This window comes from Vipera berus (genome assembly GCF_964194415.1).
Source record: "Vipera berus genome assembly, chromosome: 15".
NCBI classification, from domain to species: Eukaryota; Metazoa; Chordata; class Lepidosauria; order Squamata; family Viperidae; genus Vipera; species Vipera berus.
The window spans coordinates 5,705,653-5,732,226 of NC_138218.1; the positions used below are offsets into that span (position 1 = coordinate 5,705,653).

General features: G+C 45.4%; 2 protein-coding genes across 2 annotated transcripts; one reads left to right on the top strand and one right to left on the bottom strand.

Annotated features, from left to right (window-relative positions):
* The first annotated feature begins 387 nt into the window (after positions 1-387).
* On the top strand, positions 388-16,170 carry TTC16 (tetratricopeptide repeat domain 16). The gene is made up of 13 exons (XM_081339912.1): positions 388-1,302; positions 2,714-2,898; positions 3,925-4,015; positions 4,925-5,065; positions 5,424-5,524; positions 5,767-5,896; positions 7,089-7,303; positions 8,626-8,873; positions 10,769-10,910; positions 11,150-11,315; positions 13,385-13,521; positions 14,515-14,677; positions 15,302-16,170. The coding sequence occupies exons 1-13, from the start codon at positions 1,258-1,260 to the stop codon at positions 15,617-15,619; spliced, it is 2,082 nt and encodes a 693-aa protein (XP_081196038.1). The 5' UTR covers positions 388-1,257; the 3' UTR covers positions 15,620-16,170.
* Positions 16,171-16,315: 145 nt separating this feature from the next.
* TOR2A (torsin family 2 member A) lies at positions 16,316-24,023 on the bottom strand. The gene is made up of 5 exons (XM_081339913.1): positions 23,587-24,023; positions 21,952-22,217; positions 21,382-21,557; positions 19,549-19,676; positions 16,316-17,436 (listed from the first exon to the last, which is right to left on the bottom strand). The coding sequence occupies exons 1-5, from the start codon at positions 23,753-23,755 to the stop codon at positions 17,192-17,194; spliced, it is 984 nt and encodes a 327-aa protein (XP_081196039.1). The 5' UTR covers positions 23,756-24,023; the 3' UTR covers positions 16,316-17,191.
* Between the last annotated feature and the right edge of the window lie 2,551 nt (positions 24,024-26,574).

Genomic DNA, 26,574 nt, shown 5'->3' on the forward strand with positions numbered 1-26,574 from the left:
TACTACTACTTTTAGAAGGACTTTATAGGAATAATAATAATAATACCTTGGGAAGGAGTTCGTAGGAAATAATAACAACAACAACAATGTTAATACCACCTTGGGAAAAACTTGGTAGGTTGATAAAAATGCCAAATCCAGTCTAGAAGTCTGGCTGACTGTGCGCCCACCATAATAATAGACATATTAAATATATTGTTTAGTAAATAATATAAAGTTACTAAATTTGTACTATAAATGCATGCCATAATAATAAACATATTAAATATATTGTTTAGTAAATAATATAAAGTTACTAAATTTGTACTATAAATGCATGTTATATGTGTACTTAAATAGGAATAAAAATAATACCGATTTGGGGGTCATAGCTGAAAATGTGGGACACCTTAATGAAAAAAAGCAGCCTTGAGGCAGATGGCCTGCTTTTTCCTGTATGGCAGCCTGACAAAACTGGTTCCCAGTTCTAGCAGAGGGATGGTTTTCCAGATGTAAAAAAAAAAATTGGAAAACATCCTTTACCGAAAACCAAGGCAACCTCTCAGAACAAAGCGCATATAAAGATGTTAACCATTTTGTGAAGTGCACGTAGTCTTTGTCTCGTGTCCACAATTGGGACCGGCAACTCGATTGTTAAGCAAAGAGGTTCCTAAATGAAACCGTGATGGTGCTTTTGATCTCATTTAAGCTGTACAGTCTTTGCAAAAGTGCCAAATGCAAGGATTGGCCCTAATGTTACTTTTTGATCGCTGCCGTAACTGAAAGCCGTTGCTAACTGAGGTAGCTGTTAAAACAAGGACTACCTGTGCTTGGGAAAGAAGGTTGGCATCTAACAGACCAGTGTAAAATCCTGGAAAGATGGCACTTGTCTTCTTTCAGAGATGTCTCCGAGGCCTTGTGCGTTGGCTTCTTTTCGTTTTCTGGGGCCCTTTGGTAGCTTTTAAATCTGGAAGTTGCTTTGAAAATCCTTTTAGGGAAGAGCTGAACCAGGTTTTTTTCCCCCCCAAAAAGTCAGGGTAATAAGGAACGAAGTTACGAATTTGGCTTGGGAGAATATTAACACTGAAGTCTCTTCCATGCAATCTTCCCGCGCCTTCGAACCACTGTCCTGAAGACGTGGAAGCCTGACAAGAAAGTCTCTTTTTTTTTAAAAAAAATCCTCTTTTGCTCTTTAGCAGCCAACTAGGGAAGTTTGAGCCCGCCGAGCTGTTGACATAGAGACCAGGGGACGCAAATTACAGAGCGGCTGGAGGAGCAATGGAGGAGGAAGAAGAGGTCGAAGAATCCAAAGCAAAAGTGAAGGTGAGAAGGTTGCACCCCAACCAAGAGCAAATGGGTTGGATAGAGTAGGAGATTTATTTATTTATTTATTTATTTATTTGATTTGTATACCGCCCTTCTCCCTAAGGACTCACTGATAGAGAGAATAGCAGCAGAACCAGAAAAGGCAGGCACAGCCACCCTTTTCTAGTGCATTAATGATTCACCTGTGGAGGTAATTATCATATACCTGGGTGTGCAGCTAAGGAGTAGGCTGGCTTGGTTGCTCCACAGTGAGACACTGGTAAAGCGGGCACCACAGCCCCTGCGTTTTCTGCGTCGCGTGAGAAAGGCACATCTCTTTCCCTCTGTCCTCACCACTTTCTGTAGAGGGACAATTGAGAGCGTCCTGTCGTACAGCATCACAGCCTGGTTTGGAAGTGTCGCTGCTTCGGACAGGAAGGCGGTGCAGAGAGTGGTGAGGACAGCAGAAAAGATCATTGGCAGTTCCCTCCCTCCCATCCAGGACATGGCAGATAAGCGTTGCTTGAGCAGGGTCTGCAGGATTGTCTGGGACGCTGCTCACCCTCTTCACAACCTGTTTTCCTCGTTCCCTTTTTGGGAGGAAGGGGCTCCGTGGTCCCCGAAGCAGAACATCCAGATTCAGCCACAGCTTTGTTCCATACAGTATTAAACCTTGTGAACTCCCAAGCTTCCTCCTTCCGTTATATATTCAAGATGGAGACCGAGTAATATTTATATGTTACTTATATGTAAGGATGTTGGTCTATACATATTTTGTATGTAGTATGTTTAAATGTGTGTTATGCATGGGTACAAGCAACTAGAGCAAGCAACTAGATTTTATTTTTAATGGGTGCCGTTGTGCCCAAAGTAAAAAAATGACAACAAAGGCTGTCTGTCTGTCTGTCTATATATCATCTGCCACCTTGTAGTGATGTTGCATGCAAAATTTTCCTCTCAAAATTATGTGGGAAATCCTGCCCCATACCTTGCAGTTCTTCCCATAATAATTTTGCAGAAATACCAAACCAGTTTTTTTGGGGGGGGTTTCGAAGGCGTCCCTGGGTAGAAATGTGCTTTTAAAGAGGCACTTTTGTGTTAGTTACTCAAATAGGTTGGATATTTATTTATTTATTTATTATTTAAATTTATATACCGCCATATTCCCGTAGGACTCAGGGCGGTTTACAGGGAGAATTAAAATACATAGCATACAAAAATTAAAAGCAGTTAAAAACTATGATTAAATTACAGTCCCTGAAATTAAATTAAAACCCAATTATATCCCTTTCATTACTATATTATATTATATTATTATATTATTATATTCCTATCAAAACCAAGCGGCTCTACTTGGCCTGCGGGGGGGAAAACTCTCTGCATATGTCCAGAGGACCTGCTGAATTTTTCATCCTTCCTACTCTTACAGGAGGTGAAGATGTCAACTGTCGTTCTGACACTCTTCCCCACGGCTGTCACTGAAGAAAAGCTTCAGGAATCCAAGGAAAAAGCCATCACTCGTATTTTTGGGCCCGCAAAGACTTTGATGAAGGTTAAAAACCCCCAGAGAGCAGGAGATTTTGAAAGCATTTTGAAGAGGAAAATAGATGAGCAGTAAGTGTTAACTAAGGGAAACGGTGGCTCAGTGGGTTAGGACGCTGAGCTTGTCGATCAGAAGGTCGGCAGTTTGGCGGGTCGAATCCCGAGTGCCGCGTAGCAGAGTGAGCGCCTCTTACTCGTCCCAGCTTCTGCCAACCTAGCAGTTCGAAAGCACGTAAAAATAGAAGTAGAAAAATAGGGACCACTCCGGTGGGAAGGGAACAGCGTTCCGTGCGCCTTTGGCGTCTAGTCATGCCGGCCACGTGACCGCGGAGACGTCCTCGGACAAGCGCTGGCTCTTCGGCTTTGAAATGGAGATGAGCACCGGCCCCTAGAATCGGAAACGACTAGCACGCATGTGCGGGGGAACCTTTACCTTTTACCTTTAAGTGTTAACTGTCTCTTCCCTAAAACACAATAAATGAGGATAAGTGAATAATCCGTAATTTGCTTTAATTTTTAAAGCTTAGCTTAAAACTGGGTGAGGTTTGTATTAATGAAGGCAATTGTGTCTTGGGGTGGTGAAGAAATAGGCTTGTAGCATTTGATTGTGCCTATTTTTTTTTTTTTTACTAATCATATCGATCTATTTTCCTTATTTTCTTTGTCTTCTTTTTCCTTGGTTATTTTATTATTCTTTTTTTTAACTTTCGCTTTGTTTAATCTTCCTTGCTATTGCTTCTTTTTTTTATGGATGTGAGACTTTGGAAAGGACTCGATGGTTAGTCTGAACATCTGACGACCTGTGCGACAGACCAATAATAATAACAACAATAATTTGGGGTTTGATTTTTTTGATCAGGCCTCAGCTTCCAATCGGCCCAAAGAGGATCCAGGCAGGAGTAACCAAAAAAGAAAGAAGCGATGCTTATTCCCTTTTATAATCTTCCCCTTGTCTAAAGAGAAAATTGAATGTTTCTGTCTGGATGGGCAAATGGTTGGTCTTTAATTCTTCCAAGATGTTTCGGGGCTGGCAAAGATGAGGAGGATGGGCCTCTGGTCCCAACAGCTCTGATTTCCTTTTTATTTTTTTATTTTTAGTTGCCAGGAAGGTCAGCTTTACTTCTCCCAAGGGGAATGGGAGAAAGCCATCACTTGCTACACCAAGGCTCTGAATCTGGATCCCAACAAGGTAGATGTGGGGATGGAGATTTTATACATATATACATATATACATACATACATACATACATACATACATACATTGCTAAGCACATTGTGCTTTAGATTGTAAGCCGCCCTGAGTCTTCGGAGAAGGGCGGGATATAAATGGGATTAAAATAAATAAATAAATAAGTGTGTGTGTGTGTGTGTGTGTGTGTGAAATGTTTGTTAAGCATTCAGAATACACTTGCTTAGTCCCAGACACGGGGCAAATCTTATTTCCTGTTTCAGCCTAGCCCAAGGCCATCTACAGGCAGTAGCCACAGCAGTGGCAGCTCATATTTGTGTAAATTTTTTGGCTTGCTAACAAAGAATAAAGGGAGACCGATATGATAAGTTTGAAATGATCATATCGGTGTCTCTTTGTTAGCAAGCCAAAAAATTTACACACACACACACACACACACACACACACACACACACACACACAGAGACACATATACGTTAAGTGTTTGTTAAGTATTTAGAATATCTTGCTAGTCCCCAAACACGGGGCAAATCTTATTACCTATTTCAGCCTAACCCAAGGCTATCAACAGGCTGTAGTCACAACAGTGACAGCTCATATTTGTGTAAATTTTTGGATTGCTAACAAAGAATTAAAGGGAGACTCTGTGTGTGTGTGTGTGTATAAAAACAATAAAGATCCACGCGTGGCCTTCTCAGTGACGGGCGAGGCCTTGGTTCTCCTGCTGGGATGGAATTTCCCGTCCATTCTGAGAATTCACCCGCCAGGAGAGAAGCCGAGGCTAGGCCAGTGTTTCTCAACACCTTTGGCAACTTTTAAGAGGTGTGGGTTACAACTCCCCAGAATGCCCCAGGCTGGACCAACTACACCAAGGAGCTTCTGAAGGCCATGGTGGCTTCTTCTCCCTAGGCAGAACTTTACGAGAAGAAAGCGGAAGCGTTTCTCCAGCTGTGTGACTTCCAGTCTGCCGCCATGCACCTTCGGAAGGTCTATCGGCTATCGCCGAAGGAGGAGATCCGAGAACGGCTGGCCTTCATTGTCTTCATACAGGTGGAGTTGAGGATATTTGTGGAAAGGGCTGTCACCGTCCTCTCTTCCTGTCTGCCTGCCTTCCCTTCCCCCTTCTGCTTCTCCCTCCCTCCCTCCCTCCCTTCCTTCCTCCCTCCCTTCCTTCCTTTTCCTTCTTTCCTTCCTTCCTCCCTCCCTCCCTCCCTCCTTTTTTTCTCCTCCTTCCTTCCCTCCCTCCTTCCCTTCCCTCCCCTCCCCTCCCTCCTTTCCCCTTTCCAGCACTATCTCACCTGGCTGAATAATAAAGGCACTGAGACTTCTGCATGGATGGGAGGAAACTGGAAGGGCCGTTTTCCTGCAACCTGTTCCTTACAGGGCCCATTATCCCTTCCCTCCCCAGGGCCAGTCTCTGTACGAGCAGAAAGTTTATCTGGATGCTCTCCACTCCTTCACTCACGCCTGCGAGCTCCAGCCTCAGAACACGCTTTATCGCATAAGGAGGTAAGCAAGGGGTTAGAGTTGTTGCAAAAAGGAGGAGGAGAGGGAGAGGGAGGGGGAGGGGGAGAAGAAGAGGAAGAAGGAAGGAGGAGAAGGAGAAGGAGAAGAAGAAGAAGAAGAAGAAGAAGAAGAAGAACAACAACAACAACAACAACAACAACTTGGAAGGATTAGGGGGCCTTGAGGCCTGTCAGAATCTTTTCTGAACATAAGTAAAACCTTAAAAGTCTCCTTTCCCCCACCAGCATTGCCTGCCTGGCTGCGATGAACCGATTCAACGATTGCCTTCAGATGGTCAATGAGGAGGTGGAACTTGAGAAGAACAACGCTGATCTCTTTGTCCTGAGGGCTCGTCTCTTCGAATACTTTGGGAAGGTGAAAAAACGACCTGATTATTCTTTGAGAAATCTTCTCTCAGCCACCCATTAATTACACACAGGGAGTCCTTAAATGTACATTTAAAGTGGCAATAAAGTTATTCTATTCTATTCTATTCTATTCTATTCTATTCTATTCTATTCTATTCTATTCTATTCTATTCTATTCTATTCTATTCTATTCTATTCTATTCTATTCTATTCTATTCTATTCCTTCTCCTCTTCCCTCTCCTCTCCTTCTCTTCTCTTCTCTTCTCTTCTCTTCTCTTCTCTTCTCTTCTCTTCTCTTCTCTTCTCTTCTCTTCTCTTCTCTTCTCTTCTCTTCTCTTCTCTTCTCTTCTCTTCTCTTCCCCAGCTGGCATCCGACAAGGCAAGTTGGCGGAGGAAGTTGAATTCCTTTAACCACCACATGTCCCAAAGCTGCTTTTTTCAGGAGGCAACTGGATTTTCTTGTTTTTCTTTGAAGAGGTTTTGCTTCTCGTCCAAGAAGCTTCTTCAGCTCTGACTGGATGGTGGGGAATGGGAGGATTTATACTCCTTGCAGACAGAGCTGGTCATTTGCCTCCTTTTACAGAGTCACTGAGGCCACTTGGCACTTATAAATCCTCCCGTTCCCCACCCTCCAGTCAGAGCTGAAGAAGCTTCTTGGATGAGAAGCGAAACGTCTTCAGGGAAAACCAAGGAAAGCCCAGTTGCCTCCTGAAGAACTGAAGAAGCTTCTGGGATGAGAAGCGAAACGTCTTCAGGGAAAAACAAAGTCCAGTTGCCTCCTGAAAAGGCACCTTTGGGACAACCATGACCTGGACGATGGAGGCTCTCTGTAGACTATTAACCACCCCATGCCTTCAACCCCATTTGGTCAGCCCCCCATCATTTACTTCGTGTCATCACTTTCATCCCTTTCGTGGGAAAAAGGGAACTTCCTATCTTTACGGTTATTGCCTTCTTCCTTTACAGATTAAAATGGAGACACAGGCCAGATGCCTCCTTCCCTAACCCTCCCCTTTGTTCCCCCAGTTCAAAAGGTTTCCCTTGGTCTTTGAAATAACCTAAGGCAGGCTGAATCCACACCCGCTCCTCCTTCCTCGGGAGTTGGTAGAATCCATAGGAGGGGGGAATAATGTTTTAAACATACATTTATGAATGCGATATAAATGGATTCAGACAGTCTGCTTTTCCCCCCTCCAAGGCAAGCTGCTGTTTCTGCAACATCCAAGAGGCCCTCGCGTTGGATCCAGGCCACGTCGAAGCCCAGCTTCTGCTGAAGAAGATGACCAAGGAGGCGGAGAGATCTAAAGACTTTGCGGTGACCTTGGCTATCAAAGGCAACCTGAAGGGGGCTTTGCTGAAGATCAACCAAGCCATCAGTTACAACCCCTTGGATGAAAAATATTTCCTTTTCAGGTACCTGCGTCTCCCTAGTCCATTCCCTCAGGTGTGGCTGGCTGTTTGGGCGCTGGGGGACCCCCTCCCTCCATTCTGCAGAAGGTGTAAATTAAAGAGAGGAACGTTGGGATGGAGAACAGATTGGAACCGCATATTGTAGCTCAAAAGCACCTCTTGTGAGAACTCTTACCCCTCTTAACCCATTGAAGTTGGGTTTCCGGGCTTGGGGTTTTTCCTCACCCAGGGCAGAAATCATAATTTATTTTCTTCATTTGGCACATGGCATCTGCAGCACTCATGCGATCACTGAGACGCAAACGTCGTTTAAATCAAGCGCCAGCAAATATATGCCTAGCCACAGACCGTGTTTCCCCGGATATCAGCGCTGCTCACATTGAATGTTCTTGCTTGACAAGAGATGAAGAAGTAGCTATTTCACATGTTAAACTTGTGTATTGCTTTAAGACTTGTGTCTTGTTTTAGTTTAAAGTTAGGAGGGGGGAGATGAGTAGGATTGCACCTTCAAGGCCATCTCTCTAACTAAGAAGATAAGAGATTGGCAGGTCTTCTAAGGGCAGGAAGGGAAACGGATTCTTTAAATTAATTGGAGAATATGATTAATGACAAAATTAGAAAGGTGGAGAATTGGGTTTTAATATATTGTGCAAGGGGGCAGAGATTTCAGATTCCAGCTTCCTTCGAGCAAGCATTTGCCGGTGTATTAGACACGGTGGCTCAGTGGGTTAGGACGCTGAGCTTGTCGATCAGAAGGTCGGCAGTTTGGCGGGTCGAATCCCGAGTGCCGCGTAACAGAGTGAGCGCCTGTTACGCGTCCCAGCTTCTGCCAACCTAGCAGTTCTAAAGCACGTAAAAATGCAAGTAGAAAAATAGGGACCACTACGGTGGGAAGGTAACAGCGCTCCGTGCGCCTTTGGCGTCTAGTCATGTCGGCCACATGACCACGGAGACGTCCTCGGACAAGCGCTGGCTCTTCGGCTTTGAAACGGAGATGAGCACCGGCCCCTAGAGTCGGAAACGACTAGCACGCATGTGCGGGGGAACCTTTAGCTTTACCTTTAAGGGAAACAATGCCTCAGAGTCACTTGGAAAGCCCATACGTCGGAAACTTGACACTGAAAATAAGGCCCAGCCGGCAAATAAAAATAAAATAAATAAAATAAAAATAAATAAGCCCTAGTAGGATTTTTCAGCCGCCGCACACCACTGGCTCCTCTTTAAGGGACCGTCCACTAGGACTCCGAGATCCCTCTCCCAGTTAATCATTGCGAACGCCCTGGATTCACCTCTGTCGCTTTGCTTTCCTCCCTCAATCCTGCAAGAGGCACCCTCCTCCGCAGGCTGAAGGACTTCAGCGCGGCCATCGATGACTACCTGAAAGCCGTCGAGCTGTGCCGAGTGGATGAGGCCAGCGAGGTGCGGCGTGAGGCCGAGAAGCAGGTCCTGCTGAGCTACAACGACTTTGCCGTCCACTGTTACTACAAGGGCTGCTACGAAGAGGCGGTGCTGCTGCTGAACAAAGCCATCACAGGGGAGAAAAACGAATTCGGCCTCTACATTAACCGAGGGGGTAGGTGGAGGAGGCGTCTCGGCTTTCCCGCCGTCACCTCCTGCCTCTGGTGGTCTCCGCGGAGAAAAAGCACAAGGTGTGGTGTTTGGGAGGGGAAGGGGGCAGGCACAAGGTCTCCAGGTCTATGGCTAAGGGGGCCCTTGGTGCTCTCTGAGCTGGGTGGCTTTTTTCGGGCAGACGTTTCGCGGCCCAGTTAGGTAACATCATCAGTGCTAGGAGGAGGGGGGTTTGCAGGGAGGAGGAGGAGGACTGTGGGGTCCTTGGTGCTCTCTTTGCTGGGTGGCTTTCTTGCAGACGTTTCATGACCCAACTAGGGAACATCATCAGTGTTGGAAAGGAATGGCAAGTGCTAGTAGAGAGAGCAAACCCCACCCCCTGCTAGCTCTGATGATGTCAGCTAGTTGGGTCATGAAACATCTGCAAGAGAAGAGGAGGAGGAGGATTGTGGGGTCCTTGTGGTGCTCTCTGAGCTTGGTGGTTTTCTTGCAGACCTTCCATTACCCAACTAAGTAAGATCAGTGCTCGCTGATACCTAGCTTGGGTAATGAAACCTTTGCAAGAAAACCAGCAAGCTCAGAGAACTCCGCTTCCTCCTCCTCCTCTTCCTCGCACCCAACCTTCTAGCACTGATGATGTTAGCTAGTTGGGTCATGAAACGTCTGCAAGAAAACCACCCAGCTCAGAGAGCACCAAGGGCCCCGCATTTCAACCCTGAAGTACAAATATTCTCCTTTATTAGATGTATGGTTGCATGCAGGGAGGGGGAATGTCTGGTGGGCAGGAAGAAGGCAAGGATGGACCCTCCCCAGCAACTCACAGAGTCTCTCTGTAGTTATGCAGAGCATTGCTTTAGCCTGGCAAGATTCTGTCTGTAGGCGAATGACAATAAACTACTTGCGTTTCGTTCTTGGTTCTTTGGGCCTGACAGCCATTCCCATTTGCCTGCTGATGGATTCTCTCTCTCTCCCTTTTCTCTCTCCTCTCTGTCTTTCTTCTCTCTCTCTCTCTTCTCTCTCTCTCTTTCTCCTCTCTTTCTCTTTTCTTTCTCCTCTCTTTCTCTCCTCTCTCTTTCCTCTTTCTCCCTCCTCTCTCTCTCTCCTCTCTGTCTCTCTTTCTCCTCTCTCTCTCTCTCCTCTCTGTCTCATCTCTCTCTCCTCTCCTCTCTCTCTTTTTCCTCTTTCTCTCTCCTCTCTGTCTTTTCTTTCTCTCTCTTCTCTCCTCTCTCTCTTTCTCCTCTTTCTCTTCTCTTTCTCCTCTCTTTCTCCTCTTCTCTCTCTCTTTCTTCTCTTCTCTTTCTCCTCTCCTCTCTTTCTCCTCTCTCCTCTCTCTCTCCTCTCTGTCTCTCTTTCTCCTCTCTTTCTCTCTCCTCTCCTCTCTCTTTCTCCTCTCTCTTCTCTTTCTCCTCTTTCTCCTCTTTCTCCTCTTTCTCCTCTTTCTCCTCTTTCTCCTCTCTCTCTCCTCTCTGTCTCTCTCTTTCTCTCTCCTCTCCTCTCTCTCTTTCTCCTCTCTCTCTCTCCTCTCTGTCTCTCTTTCTCTCTCCTCTCTCTCTCTTTTTCCTCTTTCTCTCTCCTCTCTGTCTCCTCTTTCTCTCTCCTCTCTCCTCTCTCTCTCTCCTCTTTCTCTTCTCTTTCTCCTCTCTTTCTCTTCTCTCTCTTCTCTCTTTTCTCTTTCTCCTCTCTTTCTCTCTCCTCTCTCTCACTTTCTCTCTCCCCCTCTCTCTCTTTCCTCTTTCTCTCTCTCCTCTCTGTCTCCTCTTTCTGTCTCCTCTCTCCTCTCTCTCTTTCTCCTCTTTCTCTTCTCTTTCTCTTCTCTTTCTCCTCTCTTTCTTCTCTCTCTTCTCTCTTTCTCTCTCTCCTCTCTGTCTCTCTCTTTTTCTCTTCTCTCCCTCTCTGCAGACTGTTTTCTGAAATTGGGCCAGCTGAATTTTGCCATGGCGGATTACCAACAGGCTTTAGAGCTGCGTCCTTTAGACCCCAAACTCCGCCGGCGCATCGCTTGGCTCTCCAACGAGACCGGATTGCAAGACTTCCGCAGAAAGTAGGCCGGGATCTGTCGGAGGACCCGGGGCAAGATTTCCCTGGAGGGGGAAACGCTTGATCTGTAAGATGATCCCTGTAGTAGATCATCTGGAGGGCCTGGTCATCCCACTTTTATTCCCTTTGGTTGTCTGGGTTTTTGTTTTGTTTGGGTTTTTTTTGCAACAGTCCCGTAAAACAGACAAGCGGCCACGCATTTATTGACCTTTGTGTGTTTGTGTGTCTGTGTGTGTTTTTCAGGCTGTATCTGCAGGCTGAAACGCACTTCTCCTCCGCAGTGGAGAATGACCCGTGGGAAGTGAAGTATTATCTGAACAGGGCAAAGACACGCGTGTTCCTGCAAGAGTTCCTGGGAGCAAAGGAAGACATGATCAGCGCCCTGTTGCTGAACCCCAGCAAGGAAGAGGTGAGCGCGTGCCGTCCTCCACTTACGACCACGCCGGAGCCCCAAGTTTCCGTTGCCAAGCGAGACATTTCTTAAGTGACTTTTGCCCCAGTTTGTTAAGTCGGTCACTGCAGTTGTTAAACTAGTGACACACGGCTGTTCAGTTTATATCCGGCTCCCCCATTGCTTGTCAGAAGGTGGCGAAAGGCGATCACCTGACCCCGGGAGGCTGCTGACCCCGTCGTAAATGCGAGTCAGCGGCCAAGCGTCTGAATTTTGATCCCGCGGCCACGGAGACGCTGCGACGGTCTTAAGGCTGAAAAAGGGTCCTAAGACGCTTTTCCCAGTGCCGTTGTAACCGTGAGCGGTCATTAAATGAACTGGCGTAAGTCGAGGACTTACCTGTCTGTGTCCAGCCACCTCTTGCAGGGTCTTGATTCACCTCTGACCCCAGATGGATGGCCACCGATTCGGGGGCTGAATGTTTAGGATAGCTTAATTTTTCTCGTCCTTCTCTGCCAGTTTTTTAATCCCAACAACTTTTAAGACGGTACCAATTCTGGGAGTTGAAGCCCACCCATCTTTAAGTGTGCTGGCTGGGGAATTCTGGGAGATGAAATCAAGACACCTTAAGGCTTCTGGGAGTCGAAGTCCCCCCCATTTTCAAGCATCTGGCTGGGGAAAATCTGGGAGATGAAATCCAGACACTTTAAGGCTTCTGGGACTTGAAGTCCCCCCCATTTTCAAGCGTGCTGGCTGGGGAATTCTGGGAGATGAAATCCAGACACCTTAAGGCTTCTGGGACTTGAGGTCCTCCCATCTTCAAGCGTGCTGGCTGGGGAATTCTGGGAGATGAAATCCAGACACCTTAAGGCTTCTGGGACTTGAAGTCCCCCCATTTTCAAGCGTGCTGGCTGGGGAATTCTGGGAGATGGAATCCAGGCACCTTAAGGCTTCTGGGAGTCAAAGTCCCCCCATTTTCAAGCGTGCTGGCTGGGGAATTCTGGGAGATAAAATCCAGACACCTTAAGGCTTCTGGGAGTCGAACTCCACCCATTTTCAAGTGTGCTGGCTGGGGAAAATCTGGGAGATGAAATCCAGACACCTTAAGGCTTCTGGGAGTCAAAGTCCCCCCATTTTCAAGCGTGCTGGCTGGGGAATTCTGGGAGATAAAATCCAGACACCTTAAGGCTTCTGGGAGTCGAACTCCACCCATTTTCAAGTGTGCTGGCTGGGGAAAATCTGGGAGATGAAATCCAGACACCTTAAGGCTTCTGGGAGTCGAAGTCCCCCCCATTTTCAAGCATGCTGGCTGGGGAATTCTGGGGGCTGAAATCGAGACACCTTAAGGCTTCTGGGACTTGAAGCCCACCCATCTTCAAGCGTGCTGGCTGGGGAATTCTGGGAGATGAAATCCAGACACCTTAAGGCTTCTGGGACTTGAAGTCCCCCCATTTTCAAGCGTGCTGGCTGGGGAATTCTGGGAGATGGAATCAGACACCTTAAGGCTTCTGGGAGTCAAAGTCCCCCCCATTTTCAAGCGTGCTGGCTGGGGAATTCTGGGAGATGAAATCCAGACACCTTAAGGCTTCTGGGACTTGAAGTCCCCCCATCTTCAAGCGTGCTGGCTGGGGAATTCTGGGAGATGAAATCCAGACACCTTAAGGCTTCTGGGACTTGAAGTCCCCCCATTTTCAACCGTGCTGGCTGGGGAATTCTGGGAGATGAAATCCAGACACCTTAAGGCTTCTGGGAGTTGAACTCCCCCCATTTTCAAGTGTGTTGGCTGGGGAAAATCTGGGAGATGAAATCCAGACACCTTAAGGCTTCTGGGAGTCGAAGTCCCCCCCATTTTCAAGCGTGCTGGCTGGGGAATTCTGGGAGTTGAAGTCCACCCACCTTAAGCTTTCCGGGAGTTGAAGTCCCAGCACTTAAAAGCAGTAAGAAGTAAGAAACACTGTACGCTGAAGGAAAAAAAAACAAACCCCAAATTTGTGGGGATATCTCCCCAAATAGAAGCTTCTCCATTTCGAGTATAGTTTTTCATTTTATTTTATTTTTTAAAAAAGTGATTTATTTTTGAATTCCAGGTCCGGACCTTGATGGTTAACCTGTTTCCCGGACAGAGCGCAGAATCCCTCCTCAACAGCAAAGTTGGCGATTTCACCAAAACTCTTCTGGATCGAAAGCTGAAAGCTTTCCCCGCGGGGGGGAAGCCCTTGCAAGGGTGTGGAATCGAAACCACGGGCAGCTTGATCGCATTTCGGGGGAGCGGGGGAGCTGACATGTTTAGGGGGGGGTCGCTCAAACCAATCTCGTTGCCCCCCTCCTCCGTTGCCACCTGGCAAGTTCTCCGTTGCCACCAAGCAAGATTTTTTTTTTAAAAAAAGCCGGTGTTTGTGGGGAGGGGGGGGAGATGGTGGGACCCATCTCTTTCCTGCCTTTCGGCTTTCGGGCCGGTAAAGCCGGCAACCGCGCCAGAGCAGATGGGAGTTGTAGTCTGCAGGGCTGGAGATTTACACACACACGCACGCACGGGCCCCGTTTGTTTCTGGGCAACATCAAGTCCCTTGCATTCTTTTTCAGCACCGGCATCCCTTAATTAAGAGCAGCCCAATCAATAAGATCCAGTCGATACAAAACGAGGATAAATTTCAGGGTGCTTGGCAGAGTCCGCCCTGCCACCTCCCGCAAGTGCCGAGGGTGCTCTGTGTCTCTCTCTTGTTCTGTCTCTCGTTCTCTCCTCTTTCCCTTCTGTCTCGTTCTTTCTTCTCTCTCATCCTCTCTCCTCTCATCCTCTCTTCTCACTTTCTCTCCTTTCTTTCCTTTCTCACTCTCGCGTTTTCTCGTTTTCTTTCCTCTCATTCTCTCTCCCCTTTCTCGCTCTCCGTTCTCTCCTCTTTCATTTTCTTTCTCTCCTTTCTCGTTCTCCTTCCTTTTTCTCCTTCCTTTCTTTTGCCCCTTTCTTGTTCTCTCCTTTCTCTCCTCTCATTTTCTCCTTTCTCTCATCCTCTTTTCTCGTTCTCCTTCCTTCCTTTCTCTTTCCTCTTTCTTTTGCCCTTCTTTCTTGTTCTCCTCTCGTTCTCTCTTGGCTCTTTCGTTCTCTTGTTCTCTCTTTCATTCTCTCTCTCTTGTCCTCTTTTCTCTCTCATTCTCTCCTGTCTGTGTCTCTCTTTCTCATTCTCTCTCTCTCTCTCTCTGCCTTTCCACCTTCTTCCAGGCCTCTGAAATCGTCAGGATCCGAACTCCCAACCAACGTGTACGTTCAGATCGAGGACCAACAGAAGGACGAGGTGTCGGCAACCAAGAAGGAGGAGGAGGAGGTTTCTGAAGAAAAAAAGCTGCAGAAGAGACTGGCCGAATGTCAGCAAAAGTCACACCAGGTATCTCTGCCTCCGGGAAGGAAAACGGGATATTTCATTTCTTTATTTGTTTTTATTAAATTTATATGACGCCCTTCCCTCCTGTAATCTGGCAGCAGTAGGGTGGCTTTTGGATTTTCATAGCTATCTCAGAACCACTAACAGGTTGCAGAAGGTCACAGATATAGCTAATAAGAAAACAGCTCTGGATCAGGAAAAGATGTGGTGGTGTTTAGTCTTTTATCCAGCTCTTTGTTCTCTTTCAGAACACCGCAAAAGGAACTTTCCTCCCTCTGAAAAAGGCTTTTTGTGTATTATTTGGTATATTTGGATGCATTTTAATCCAAACGATCACCTGACCCATTGCTTTGTTTTGTTTTTTAACGATTTTTGTTGCAATGGGCTTCGCAGCTGGCCTGTTTTAACAGAATAACAGAGTTGGAAGGGACCTTGGAGGTCTTCTAGTCTAGCCCACCCCCCCTGATCAGCCAGGAAACCCTATACCACTTCAGACAAACGGGCTGGCTGTAATTTTTAGGACCCTCCACCCCCAGGGGTGAGGACCAGTTCCTTCCATCTCACCCCAGCTCCCAAACGGAACAGATTTGTCTGGGGTACTAATAATGACGCCTCCTGTCTCGGCAGGGGGTTGGACTAGATGACCTCCAAGGTCCCTTCCCACTCTCTCAAGTCAGAGAAGAAATGGAGTTTAGGTCTGCCCGGAGGCTGCCCCATTCCGAAAGGCAAGAGGCCAACAGTCTCAACTTCGCTACCGCTAAGTTGTCAAGCGTGGAAAGCGGGAATTATCGAATTATCCGGTGTGTCTCGCAGGCCGACGAAGAGCTGAAGGAAGCGTGTCAAAATAAGCCGACTCTGGAATCCAAAACCGTCTGGATAGACCCCTGCCCTCGCTTGCCCCCCAAGCAATGCCCCAAGGAGCCGTTCTGCTGGAGAAAAATTTAAGGCGGCGTCGGGTCAGTTTTAGGCCCATCTGAAGCACCGCCCTTGGGACGGAAACCTCCCCTAAATATCCTGAATTTCTAGCGAGTCACACAAGGTTTCTCCCAGTCATTTTGAGCTCGCCTGCTAAAAAACGACAAAAAAACAACAACAACCCCACACAACTTTTAACTATCTGGATTCACCGTTAAAAAAATTGTAGGATCCCTTTGCCGGATTTTGCTTGGCTAGAGGCTTCGTTTCTGTAACCGGGACCCCCAAATCTTGGAAAAGGTTGGGGTGATGCCACCCTTTCTCCCCTTCGGGTCTCAGAGTGACTTTTGGCAGACCCACAGGGCAAAAGGTACCCAGTGGGATGATGCAATTAGCACCAGGATTTATTCCCCCTCGTGATTTCTTCTTGGGTTTGCAAGGATCCACAAAGAAGGACTGGCAATTTGCAGCTTATTTCTTTTGCGGTTTTTTTTTCTAGACTTTGGAAAAGACTTTATAAAGTCGTGCCTTTCCTGTTGTTTTTTTATTATTATTATTTAAATAAAGCAACCTTTTGAAGACCTTGAGGTACCTCCAGGTTTTTCACATTTATTGTGTGCCCAGTTCAGCAAGAAACTCAGGATAAGAAGGGGCCGTCAAAGTATTTTTTTCTGCCTGCAGCTCTGAGACTCTACTTTTCAAAAGGCTTCCTCCATCTTCTCTAGAGAAGGACCCACATTTTTGTGGGCCACGGATTTGAATCGGGCTGGGACGTCTCCCAAAGGTTTTGTTCAGACGCCATCCATTTCCGTGATAAAACAACAACCCCCCCCAAAAATTATCACTATTTCTAACCTTCCCCGCTTTTTAAAACTAGCAGCACTCAACGCTGAGCGGATTGCGATATATTATTCGGAGTCTCTTAGTTGTTCAAGTCTGTTGTTCTGCACCAAAAGGAATAGAAAAAAAAGAAAGAGAGAGAGAGAGAGAAGAAATACTCTCTTTGGCTCCAAGAAAAACAGTCTCTCGCTCTGTGAAGTCTTTTAAAAGTAGCTGCATTTTTGTGTAACTTGTTGCAACAAGCCACATCTCAGTCCATCAAGTTCTGGTTGACACAACAGAGAATGCCCTGAAAAGAACACACAAACACACACACACACCCATCCCTGAATTAGAATTGTAAAATACACCTTATTGGATTAAAAGGGGGGGGAAAATCATAGGGTGCCCCAGATTCATCCTTTGACTTGAGAGGTAGGATTTTAAGACCGTGTAGGGGGGAAAAAAACACACAAATTAATTTAAACGGCACTAACGGCAGGAATTTGCAAAAACATCCGAGAGACAGGGTTTTAAAAGCGAGGCAAGATTCCCCACGGAATCCTCTTCTCCTTCAAGAGTTTTTTTAAAAAGCCGGATTCTGGGTCCAAGTCGCAAGGGGGCCTGGTCATGTTTGATCGAGCCATCATCATTCCTGGCCTTTAAAAAAAAACGGCCCTTGGTCCTTCCGAGTGACTTTTTCGGAACCCAGGAAGGCTCATCGCTCGGAAGAAAACCGTAAAACTCCATTCCGGAAACCGGGGGGAAACGTCTCCAAAGAGGTCATAGGAAAAACGGGATGCGGGAAGATACAGTTTTGCATCCGGTGGAGGAGAAGATTTTTTCCTCCTCGGGGAAGTAGGAAAAACTGCCGGCTACCCTGTCCACGACCTCCGGCCGAAGGGGAAGACCCTGGCCGGCCATCTCGTTGACCACGCACTGCTTCACATGGTGCTGTCGCAGGGGGAGGAAGGGCACCAAGACGTCGATCAGGTTTTGCTCAAAGATCCCGGATTTCCAGAATCCGTCTAAAAGAGACCAAAAAAAAGGACGAGGGTGAAATTAACTGTTACAGGCAGGAATTTCTACGTTATCCACGTTTGCTTCGAAGCCGGTTTGATTAAGGCAGTGGTTCTTAAACCTTTTCTCTACCGCGGGATCCCCTTTAAATACCTTTTGTGGCCACGGACACACACCCCCAAGACTTAATTCAAGATTTCAAATCATGACATTGCAGACTCCGCGTGATGACGTTGTGCAACCCCCTGCCTCCCCAAGGATCTGTGGAGAGCGGCTGCAGGATTTGGGAATGGCCAGTCGAGAAAAGAAGGACTGGGGGGGGGCATGATAGCAGGATTCCAGTATTTGAGGGGCTGCCAGAAAGAAGAGGGGGGGGTTCAATTTATTTTCCAAAGCACCAGAAGGTAAGACAAGAAGCAACGGATGGAAACTAATCAAGGAGAAGAAGCAATCTGGAATTAAAGAGAAACTTCCTAACAGTGAGGACAATTAACCAGTGGAACTGCTTGCCACCAGATGTTGTGGGCGCTCCATCACTGGAGGCTTTTAAGAAGAGACTGGACAGTCACTTGTTTGAGATGGAATAGGTTCTCCTGCTTGAGCTGGGGGCTGGACTAGAAGACCTCCAAGGTCCCTTCCAGATTCTATTCTATTCCCCATTCCATTAATTCTATTCTATTCTATTCTATTCTATTCTATTCTATTCTATTCTATTCTATTCTATTCTATTCTATTCTATTCTATTCTATTCTATTCTATTCTATTCTATTCTATTCTATTCTATTCTACTCTACTCTACTCTATTCTATTCCTTATTTTCTATTTCTATTTCTATTCTATTCTATTCTATTCTATTCTATTCTACTCTATTCTATTCTATTCTATTCTATTCTATTCCATTCTATTCTATTCCTTATTTTCTATTTCTATTTCTTATTCTTCTATTCTATTCTATTCTATTCTATTCTATTCTATTCTATTCTATTCTATTCTACTCTACTCTACTCTATTCTATTCTATTCCTTATTTTCTATTTCTATTTCTATTCTATTCTATTCTATTCTATTCTATTCTATTCTATTCTATTCTATTCCATTCTATTCTATTCTATTCCTTATTTTCTATTTCTATTTCTATTTCTATTTCTATTTCTATTTCTTATTCTATTCTATTCTATTCTATTCTATTCTATTCTATTCTATTCTATTCTATTCTATTCTATTATTCTATTCCATGAGACAAGCAACCTGGAATTAAGGAGAAATTTCCTGACAGGGAGGACAATTAACCACTGGAACTGCTTGCCACCAGACGTTGTGGCCGCTCCATCACTGGAGGCTTTTAAGGAGAGACAGGACAGTCACTTGTTTGAGATGGTGTAGGTTCTCCTGCTTGAGCTGGGGGCTGGACTAGAGGACCTCCAAGATCCCTTCCAGCTCTATCCTAACTGATTGATTGAGCAATTCAATTTTCACAACGTTTCTCCTAAGCGCGAACGCAAATAAGGGAGAGTTTTCGACAAAACCGTTGGAAAAGACAGTCAACGTAACTGCAATACACGGCCGAGCGAACAAAGTCCGGTCATGTGAATTGACCCCAAGTTGAGAACCACTTGGGTTAAGGTTAAACTTGGCCACACAGATTTTACCAAACCGGGCAAAACTGGGTTGCCGAAGGCAGAAACAGGCAGAGAGATAGTCTTCAACTTACGACTGATTGCTTAATGACTGTCTGAAGATACGACCTACCTGAAAAAGCTAGGACTTACAGGCCGGATCCAAAGTTTTGGTAGTCGGGTTTCCACCCACTCCTTCTCTCCCCCCCTCCCCCAATAGTCATTGGCACTTACACTGACTGTGTTTTGCAATGTTTTTGTTGACATCCATTATTTAATTTGTGTTCAATACTTACGAAGGCAATGTTTGCTTCATGAGCCGCCACAAAAAATACAGTGAAATCGGGCGGGGCAGGAGACTGACCCATTTTATGACCTTAACGGGCGGGGTCCATCAGAGTTGTATGCCGAGGACTCCCTCAAATCACCGCGGATCGGTGTTTTTTTTAGATCCCAAAGGTCCCACCAAAGTGTTCCTCTTTTTCTCCTTCCGAAGATAACTCACTTCGTGGGTCTTTAGTGATGGCCTCCGAAATCGACGCTTCCAGATCCCGACGACTGATCTCCTCGCGGTCTCTGCGCTCCCGCCAGAGGTCCAAAGCGATCCGGTTAATCCGCTCCGCGCCCGTATTGCTAAGACGGTCAAGAGGAGAGCAGCTGAAGCCCAGCAGGATTGCCTCTCCCACAGCTTACTGGTTTATTGAATACACGACACGGTTTAGGCCAGGGGCCTCCCACCTTGCCAACTTTTAAGACTTGTGGACTTCGACTCCCAGAAATCCTCAAGCAGCTTTGGGGAATTCTGGGAGTTGAGGTCCACAAGTACTTAAAGTGGGCAAGGTTGGAGGCCCCTGCTATATAGGCGAAGGAAAACTTAACTCTAAAACCCCGAGACATCTAAAAACGAGAAACTCCCAGATGTCCACGGAGGTCACGTAAACACCTTCTCGTTTTGAGAATCGTCTGCTTCGCCGCAGTTAGAATGCCCTTGAAAAGTTACCATACATCTTTGTGCAGAGAAGAGCAACGAAGAGGATTAGAGGGATGGAGGCTGAAACGTATAAAGAACGGCTGCAGGAATTGGGTATGTCTAGTCTTAACAAAGAGAAGGGCCAGGAGGGACATGATAGCCGTCTTCCAATCTCTCAGGGGCTGCCCCAAAGAAGAGGGGAGTCAAGCTCTTCTCCAAAGCGCCCGAAGGACAAGAAGCAACAGATGGAAACTAGTCGAGGAGAGAAGCAACCTGGAAATAAGGAGGAACTTCCTGACAGTTAGAACAATTAACCAGTGGAACAACCTGCCTCCAGAAGTTGTGAATGCTCCAACACTGGAGGTTTTTAAGAAGAGACTGGACAGCTGTTTGTCTGAAATAGTGTAGGGTTTCCTGCCTGAGCAGGGGGTTGGACTAGAAGACCTCCAAGGTCCCTTCCAATTCTGTTATTCTATTCTATTCTATTCTATTCTATTCTATTCTATTCTATTCTATTCTATTCTATTCTATTCTATTCTATTCTATTCTATTCTATTCTATTCTATCTATTTCTATTTCTATTCTATTCTACTCTATTCTACTCTATTCTATTCATCTATTCTATTCTATTCTATTCCTATTCTATTCAATTCTACTATTCTATTCTACTCTAGTCTACTCTACTCTATATTCTATTCTATTCTATTCTAATTATTTCATTCTTCTATTCTATTCTATTCTATTCTACATTCCATATTCTATTCTATTCTATTCTATTCTATTCTATTCTATTCTATTCTATTCTATTCTATTCTATTCTATTCTATTCTATTCTATTCTATTCTATTTTATTTTATTCCATATTCTATTCTATTCTATTCTATTCATCTATTCTATTCTATTCTATTCTATTCTATTCTATTCTATTCTATTCTATTCTATTCTATTTCTATATTCTATTCTATTCTATTCTATTCTATTCTATTCTATTCTATTCTATTCTATTTCTATATTCTATTCTATTCATCTATTCCATTCCATTCCATCTATTCTATTCTATTCTATTCTATTCTATTCTATTCTATTCTATTCTATTCTATTCTATTCTATTCTATTCTATTCTATTCTATTCTATTCTATTCTATCCATTTCCTATCCTATTCTATCCTATAATCTATTCTATTCTATTCTACAATCTAGTCTAGTTAGCTTACTCTACAATCTATTCTGTTCTGTTCAGTTCTATTCTATGTCTCAACAAACATCAGAAGAACTGGAGAGGTTTCATTTCTCTAACTAGCTGTCACACGTTTTCACTCTGGACACCCAGCCTTGTGTCTTAACACCCACCCACCCCGCCCTCGTTACCTGATAAAGACGAAGATGGCTTTCCGATAGTTGGTCCCGAACACCACCCAGGAAGGTCCCAGGAAGGGCGCAATGACCTCGATCAAGCCTGGGTGCAGATCGTCCATCTCGTCGAAGAGGAAAAGAGAACGGCTACACTGGGTCAGGTTGCCCTGGATCCAACTTCTGAGATTGTCCTACGCAGAAGGAAAAAATGGGAGAGAGAGAGACAGAGAAATCAACACTGGAACAGGGTGGCCAAGAAAAGCTACGCTCACAAACTGCCGATGGGGATGAGCCAAGCAGGGAACTCCAGATCCCATCATCCACACCCAGGCTTCACCTGGGATCCGGCCACTGACCAGACAAGCCTGCTAGGGCTCAAACGGGCCGCAAAGCAAGCGACGGTGGAGATCGGAGGGCTGTCCCGCTTGGCGAAAGTCCCACCTCGCAAGGCTGGCGCGTCCGCTCCGCGGCCACACGGAAGAAAAAAATTTTTTTTCAAAAAGGAACGCGTTTGCACGCGGTTTGTGAGGAACAGACCCCCCGCCATCCCCCACCACCACCACCACCCACCCCGGCCTCTCTTACCTTGTATTGCTGGAGGTGGTCAGCGTGGGGAAAGTGAACCAACGGAGAGAAGCGATGGATGTAGCGGCTCCGGAGGCCCGTCCGGAAGAGGCGCTGGGCCATCAAGGAGCTCAGGAAGGTTTTGCCGGTGCCCGTCGAGCCGTGGAAAGAGAGGATCAGGGGCTTGGTGGGCTCGGGATCCTGCACAAACTTCTTCAGGCTTTGGATGACCAGCTGCCTGGCCAGAGGCTGCCCCACCAGGCGCAGGGCTAACTCGCACTCGAGACCTGGGGAGGGGAAAAAGAGAAGGCGAAGAATAAGAATAGAAAAGAGAGTATAGAATAGAATAGAGGAGAGAAGAGAAGAGAAGAAGAATAGAATGGAGTGGAATAGAAAAAAAGAAGAATGGGATGGAATGGAGAAGAGAAGAGAAAAGGAGAAGAAGAATGGAATGGAATAGAATAGAGGAGAAGAGAAGAATGGAATGGAATGGAATAGAGAAGAGGAGAAAAGGAGAGAAAAACGGAATGGAATAGAATAGAGAAGAGGAGAAAAGAGAAGAGGAGAATAAGAAGAAAATGGAATAGAAGAGAGGAGAAGAGAATAATGGAATGGAAGAGAGAAGAGAAGAGGAGAGGAGAATAAGAAGGGAATGGAATAGAATAGAGGAGAAGAAGAGGAGAAGAATGGAATGGAATAGAGAAGAGAAGAATGGAATAGAAAAGAAGAAGAGAAAAATGGAATGGAATAGAATAGAGGAGAAGAGAAGAATGGAATGGAATAGAATAGAGTAATAACTTTATTGTCACTTTAAATGTCCATTAATAAATTAAAATGAGATTTCATTGCATGCAGCTCTCAAAAGGGTAACTTACCTCCAATATACACTTATGTAAACGTGACCAAAATTAATAATAACAAAACAACAATAATAATAGTCATACACATACACACATATATGTATTGAGAAGGCGAGGTCCGATGCCACGATGCCCAGTGCCCCTTGGTATCACCCTTACTGCTATTTCTGTGACCCCAATTTCCTCTCCCCCCCGCCTTCTTGCCCGATCCTGGGCTTTAAAATTAGGGCTGACCCTCCCCCCAAAGAGAGCCCATAAATTGAACCACTTTGCATCTCACAACAACCCTGCAGGGTAGGACAGGGGCAGTAGAATGGGGTCTTCAACCTTGGTGTTTATATATATATATATTCAAAAAGCCTTGACAAATACTTAACACACATTTGCCTTGCCTTCTAGCTAATAAAAGAGAGAAAGAACCTGTGGCTCAGGAAGTTAAAACAACTGCCTAATTAATATATAATCAGCCCAGGTTCGAATCTCAGATAAAGGGTATGACTGACTGATGAGAACATAAAGAGTTCGAAATGATCATCTCAGCCTCCCAAAATTCTTTATTAGCAATTTGAATAATTTGCATATACACACACACACACACACACACACACACACACACACACACACACATACACAATTGCTGTTCTATTCATTGCTATTCTATTCATCCCAGCCTACCTAGCAGGGCTGTTAGCTGGATGGGGAGGGGGCGGGTAGAACTCGAACTCGCTTCCCTGCGCCCCCCAGCGGCCGCGCTCAGCACTACACCCCCGCCCGCCCACCCGCTGCATAGCCTCACCCGTTAAATCAGGCCAGAAATCGCATTCGCAGGACGTCGACAGGCTGCAATGCCAGGCGCTCGGCCCCCAGAGGGCGTCCGAGAGCAGCAGCCCCGGCAGAGGCAGCAGCAGTAGCAGCAGCAGCAGCAGCAGGCGCGTTCCCGCCAGGACGCCCCCGCCCCTCTCCATGTTGGCTGTCCGGCCACGAGAGGGTCGGGAAGCGCGCTCCCGCGTCTCCTCGTGCGGCGGCCCACTCCCAGCGTGCCCCGCGGCCCGGCTCGTGGTCGCAGGCGGAGAGCGAATGGAATTCCTGGCTTCCGCCAAGCCGCTGCGCGAAGGGGCGGGGCCCCCAGGGGGCGGGGCTCGCCGAGGGCAGGTATTTTAAGGCTCCGCCTCCCCAACCGTTCCCTTTTTTTTTCCTTTTCAAAAAAAAAGGGCGGGAATAAAACGGTTTCTGAAAGGGGGGAAAAGTATTGGAACCAAATATATATGAAAAATAAATATTATTATTACAGCACTTGGAAGACAGTGAAGGGGGGAGCCTGAAGCTTGAAGGGGGGGAAAGGAATTAAAGATATAAAAAAAATATACATTCTAAAGCGAAGAAGGGAAAGGAGCTAAAGAAAAATGGGGGGAAAATGAGTGGGTGGCTGGGGGAGATTAAAATTATTTTGATTTTAATTTATTTTAGGGAAGGGCAATAGGTCGCGAGGAAAACTGGAGTAAAAAAAAATTACGAGGAAGGAAAATAGGGAAATATCTCAAGGAAAATGGGAAAAAAGAAGGAAAAAAAACAAGACATTTATGAGAAGGAGTTTGAGAAAATACTGAAGTATATAAAAGGCAGGAGGTGGTGAGGAGACAAAAAAGGCATTTTAAAGGGAAAATGGCTTCAGGAGAGGATGGAGGAGAAGATAATGTAGGCAAATGTGGGGTTTATTTAGAAATGAAGGAGAAATAGGTGGGAAAGTGGCTGAAAAAAAGCTTGAAAGTGCAATTCAGAGGCAAATAGAAGAAAAATAAGCTAAAGGGAGAAAAACAGGTGGAAATGTAAAACTGGAGGAAAAAGGGGATGTTTGCACCAAAAACAAGCCAGGATCGAAACAAACCATGGTCTTCCTCAAGAGAAGCCCTAAGAAATGCCAAATCAAGCCCTCCCAACAAAACTCATGTCTGGTTTATTTTCATTCAGAAATTAGTAGAATTTAGTATTAGAATTTAGTCAAATTTCCAAAAGAAATTAATCAATTTCAACTTCATTAGTCAATTCAGTACTCCCTGGGAAATCTGTTTCAATTTCTAATCACTTTCAGGCTCGCTTTGATAATTCTGGTTAATTTTGCTCTGGGGAGGAAAATAAAAGTTTTTGCTGGTTTTTTTCCTGCCAATTTTAAGCAGGTCTACTCTAGGGGAAAATAAGCTTTTGTTAATATCAACCCATCTTCACATTTCAAGGGAATTCTTTCAGGGTTTCCAGTGGTTTTCTTAAATGAATTTGAAAGCATTTTCTTTCTTTAAAATAAGTAATGGCCCTTCTTGAGCTATTTCTCTTTCGAAAACGGGAATCTGGGTTTTAGACAAGAAATTTGCATTTTTCAAGTTGCATCCTATGTAGTCAGCTCCACTGGGTTTAAAGAATGCTACTCTTTTTTTTAAGCTCAAGCTTGGAAAGAAAGAAGGATTTATTATTATTATTTTTAGGACATGAAAAGGGTTTGATGTCGAAAAAGGCAGGGCATGTAGTCACAAAACAATCCTTGATCTAATTGGAGACAGTTCCCTCCAAGTGCCTAAATTGCATTTTCCTTTCTGTTCTTGTTTAAAAAAAGGCACAGTTCCATTCTTCCCAAAGAAATTTGTAAAGATCATTTCAAAAAGACATATGCAGCGGTGAGAAAGCGTGTTTAAATCTACCATGAAGCCTACGGTACTTTTGAAGAAAAAAAGCATAAAAGTTTATTGTATGCAAGAATTGAGGAAAGACACTTCATTGGATCTGTACATTCATTTACAAGACCGAAAAGAACAATGTCAATTATTTACATATGAGATCTGAATACATATGTATATATATATATATATATTTATAGGTACATATCCACCCCACATGGATTTTTTTTTAATTTACAAAACCACCCTCATTCCCTGCATCAAAATGGAGGGAAGCAAAAGAAAAAGACACTTTAAGGAAATAAAGGAACGTTACTTGGCGTCAATGGAAGGACTGAGATTGGGACTTGGGGATCCCTGGAAAGAAAGATGGCAGTGGACTAACTTTACCTGATTTTTTTAAATTTATAATTACATTTATTTACCATCCATCTTGTCATGGGGCTACTCTGGGAGTCTTATGGTTGATGGATTGGGTGCAGATTGAATGTTAGCGATGATCAGAGATGCCCATGAAAATAGAAAAGCTAAATTTGGGGGCTGCCTTACTGTCTGTGGGGTGTGCCTTGTCACCCAGGTCCTTCTGAGGTTGGGGCACTAAACAAACCATGATCAGCCCCCAAAGCTGGTGGAAACTGCTCTTCTCCAATTCATGGTGATGGAAAAGAGAACGGTGGAACCTCAAAGTAACGGAAGGAGCAGAGAGAAGATTCTGGCACTCTTGGTTTCAAACCCCACTGTGAACCCGGGCACGAAATTGGCTATGAATCGTTGCTGAATTTAAACTCGGAAGTTTTGCCGCTCTCATGAGCTGCGGTGCAGATCTTCAATACGAATCTGCATGGCTGATATCTAACATGCTTGGCCACCAGTGCATTCTCTTCCATGGTTTGCCTGGAGGAACTCGGTCGTTGTCAAGTTTTGCAGGAACAAAGTCAACCCAGTGATTGTCAGTATTTCATGCTGGAAAGGCCTCTTTTTGTGTGTGTGTGTGTGTGTGTGGGTCTCAGCTGCATCCCTTTTGGTCCAACCCTGCCACCTCAGCATGGCTCGAGAACCGCTGCAGCCAGAAAGCGAGCTGCAGGCGCATTCGTTGCAATCTTGCGCCCGTTGTTGTC

What these genes read in the sequence shown, in the direction of transcription:
- TOR2A (XM_081339913.1), bottom strand. Translation starts at nt 23,755, where the DNA reads ATGGAGAGGGGCGGGGGCGTCCTGGCGGGAACGCGCCTGCTGCTGCTG. An exon ending in ACCACCTCCAGCAATACAAG is followed by an intron (nt 21,558 to 21,951) that starts GTAAGAGAGGCC and finishes CCTTCTGCGTAG; the next exon opens with GACAATCTCAGAAGTTGGAT. An exon ending in GCCATCTTCGTCTTTATCAG is followed by an intron (nt 19,677 to 21,381) that starts GTAACGAGGGCG and finishes TGACCGTCTTAG; the next exon opens with CAATACGGGCGCGGAGCGGA.
- TTC16 (XM_081339912.1), top strand. Translation starts at nt 1,258, where the DNA reads ATGGAGGAGGAAGAAGAGGTCGAAGAATCCAAAGCAAAAGTGAAG. An exon ending in GAAAAATATTTCCTTTTCAG is followed by an intron (nt 7,304 to 8,625) that starts GTACCTGCGTCT and finishes CAATCCTGCAAG; the next exon opens with AGGCACCCTCCTCCGCAGGC. An exon ending in TTGCAAGACTTCCGCAGAAA is followed by an intron (nt 10,911 to 11,149) that starts GTAGGCCGGGAT and finishes TGTGTTTTTCAG; the next exon opens with GCTGTATCTGCAGGCTGAAA.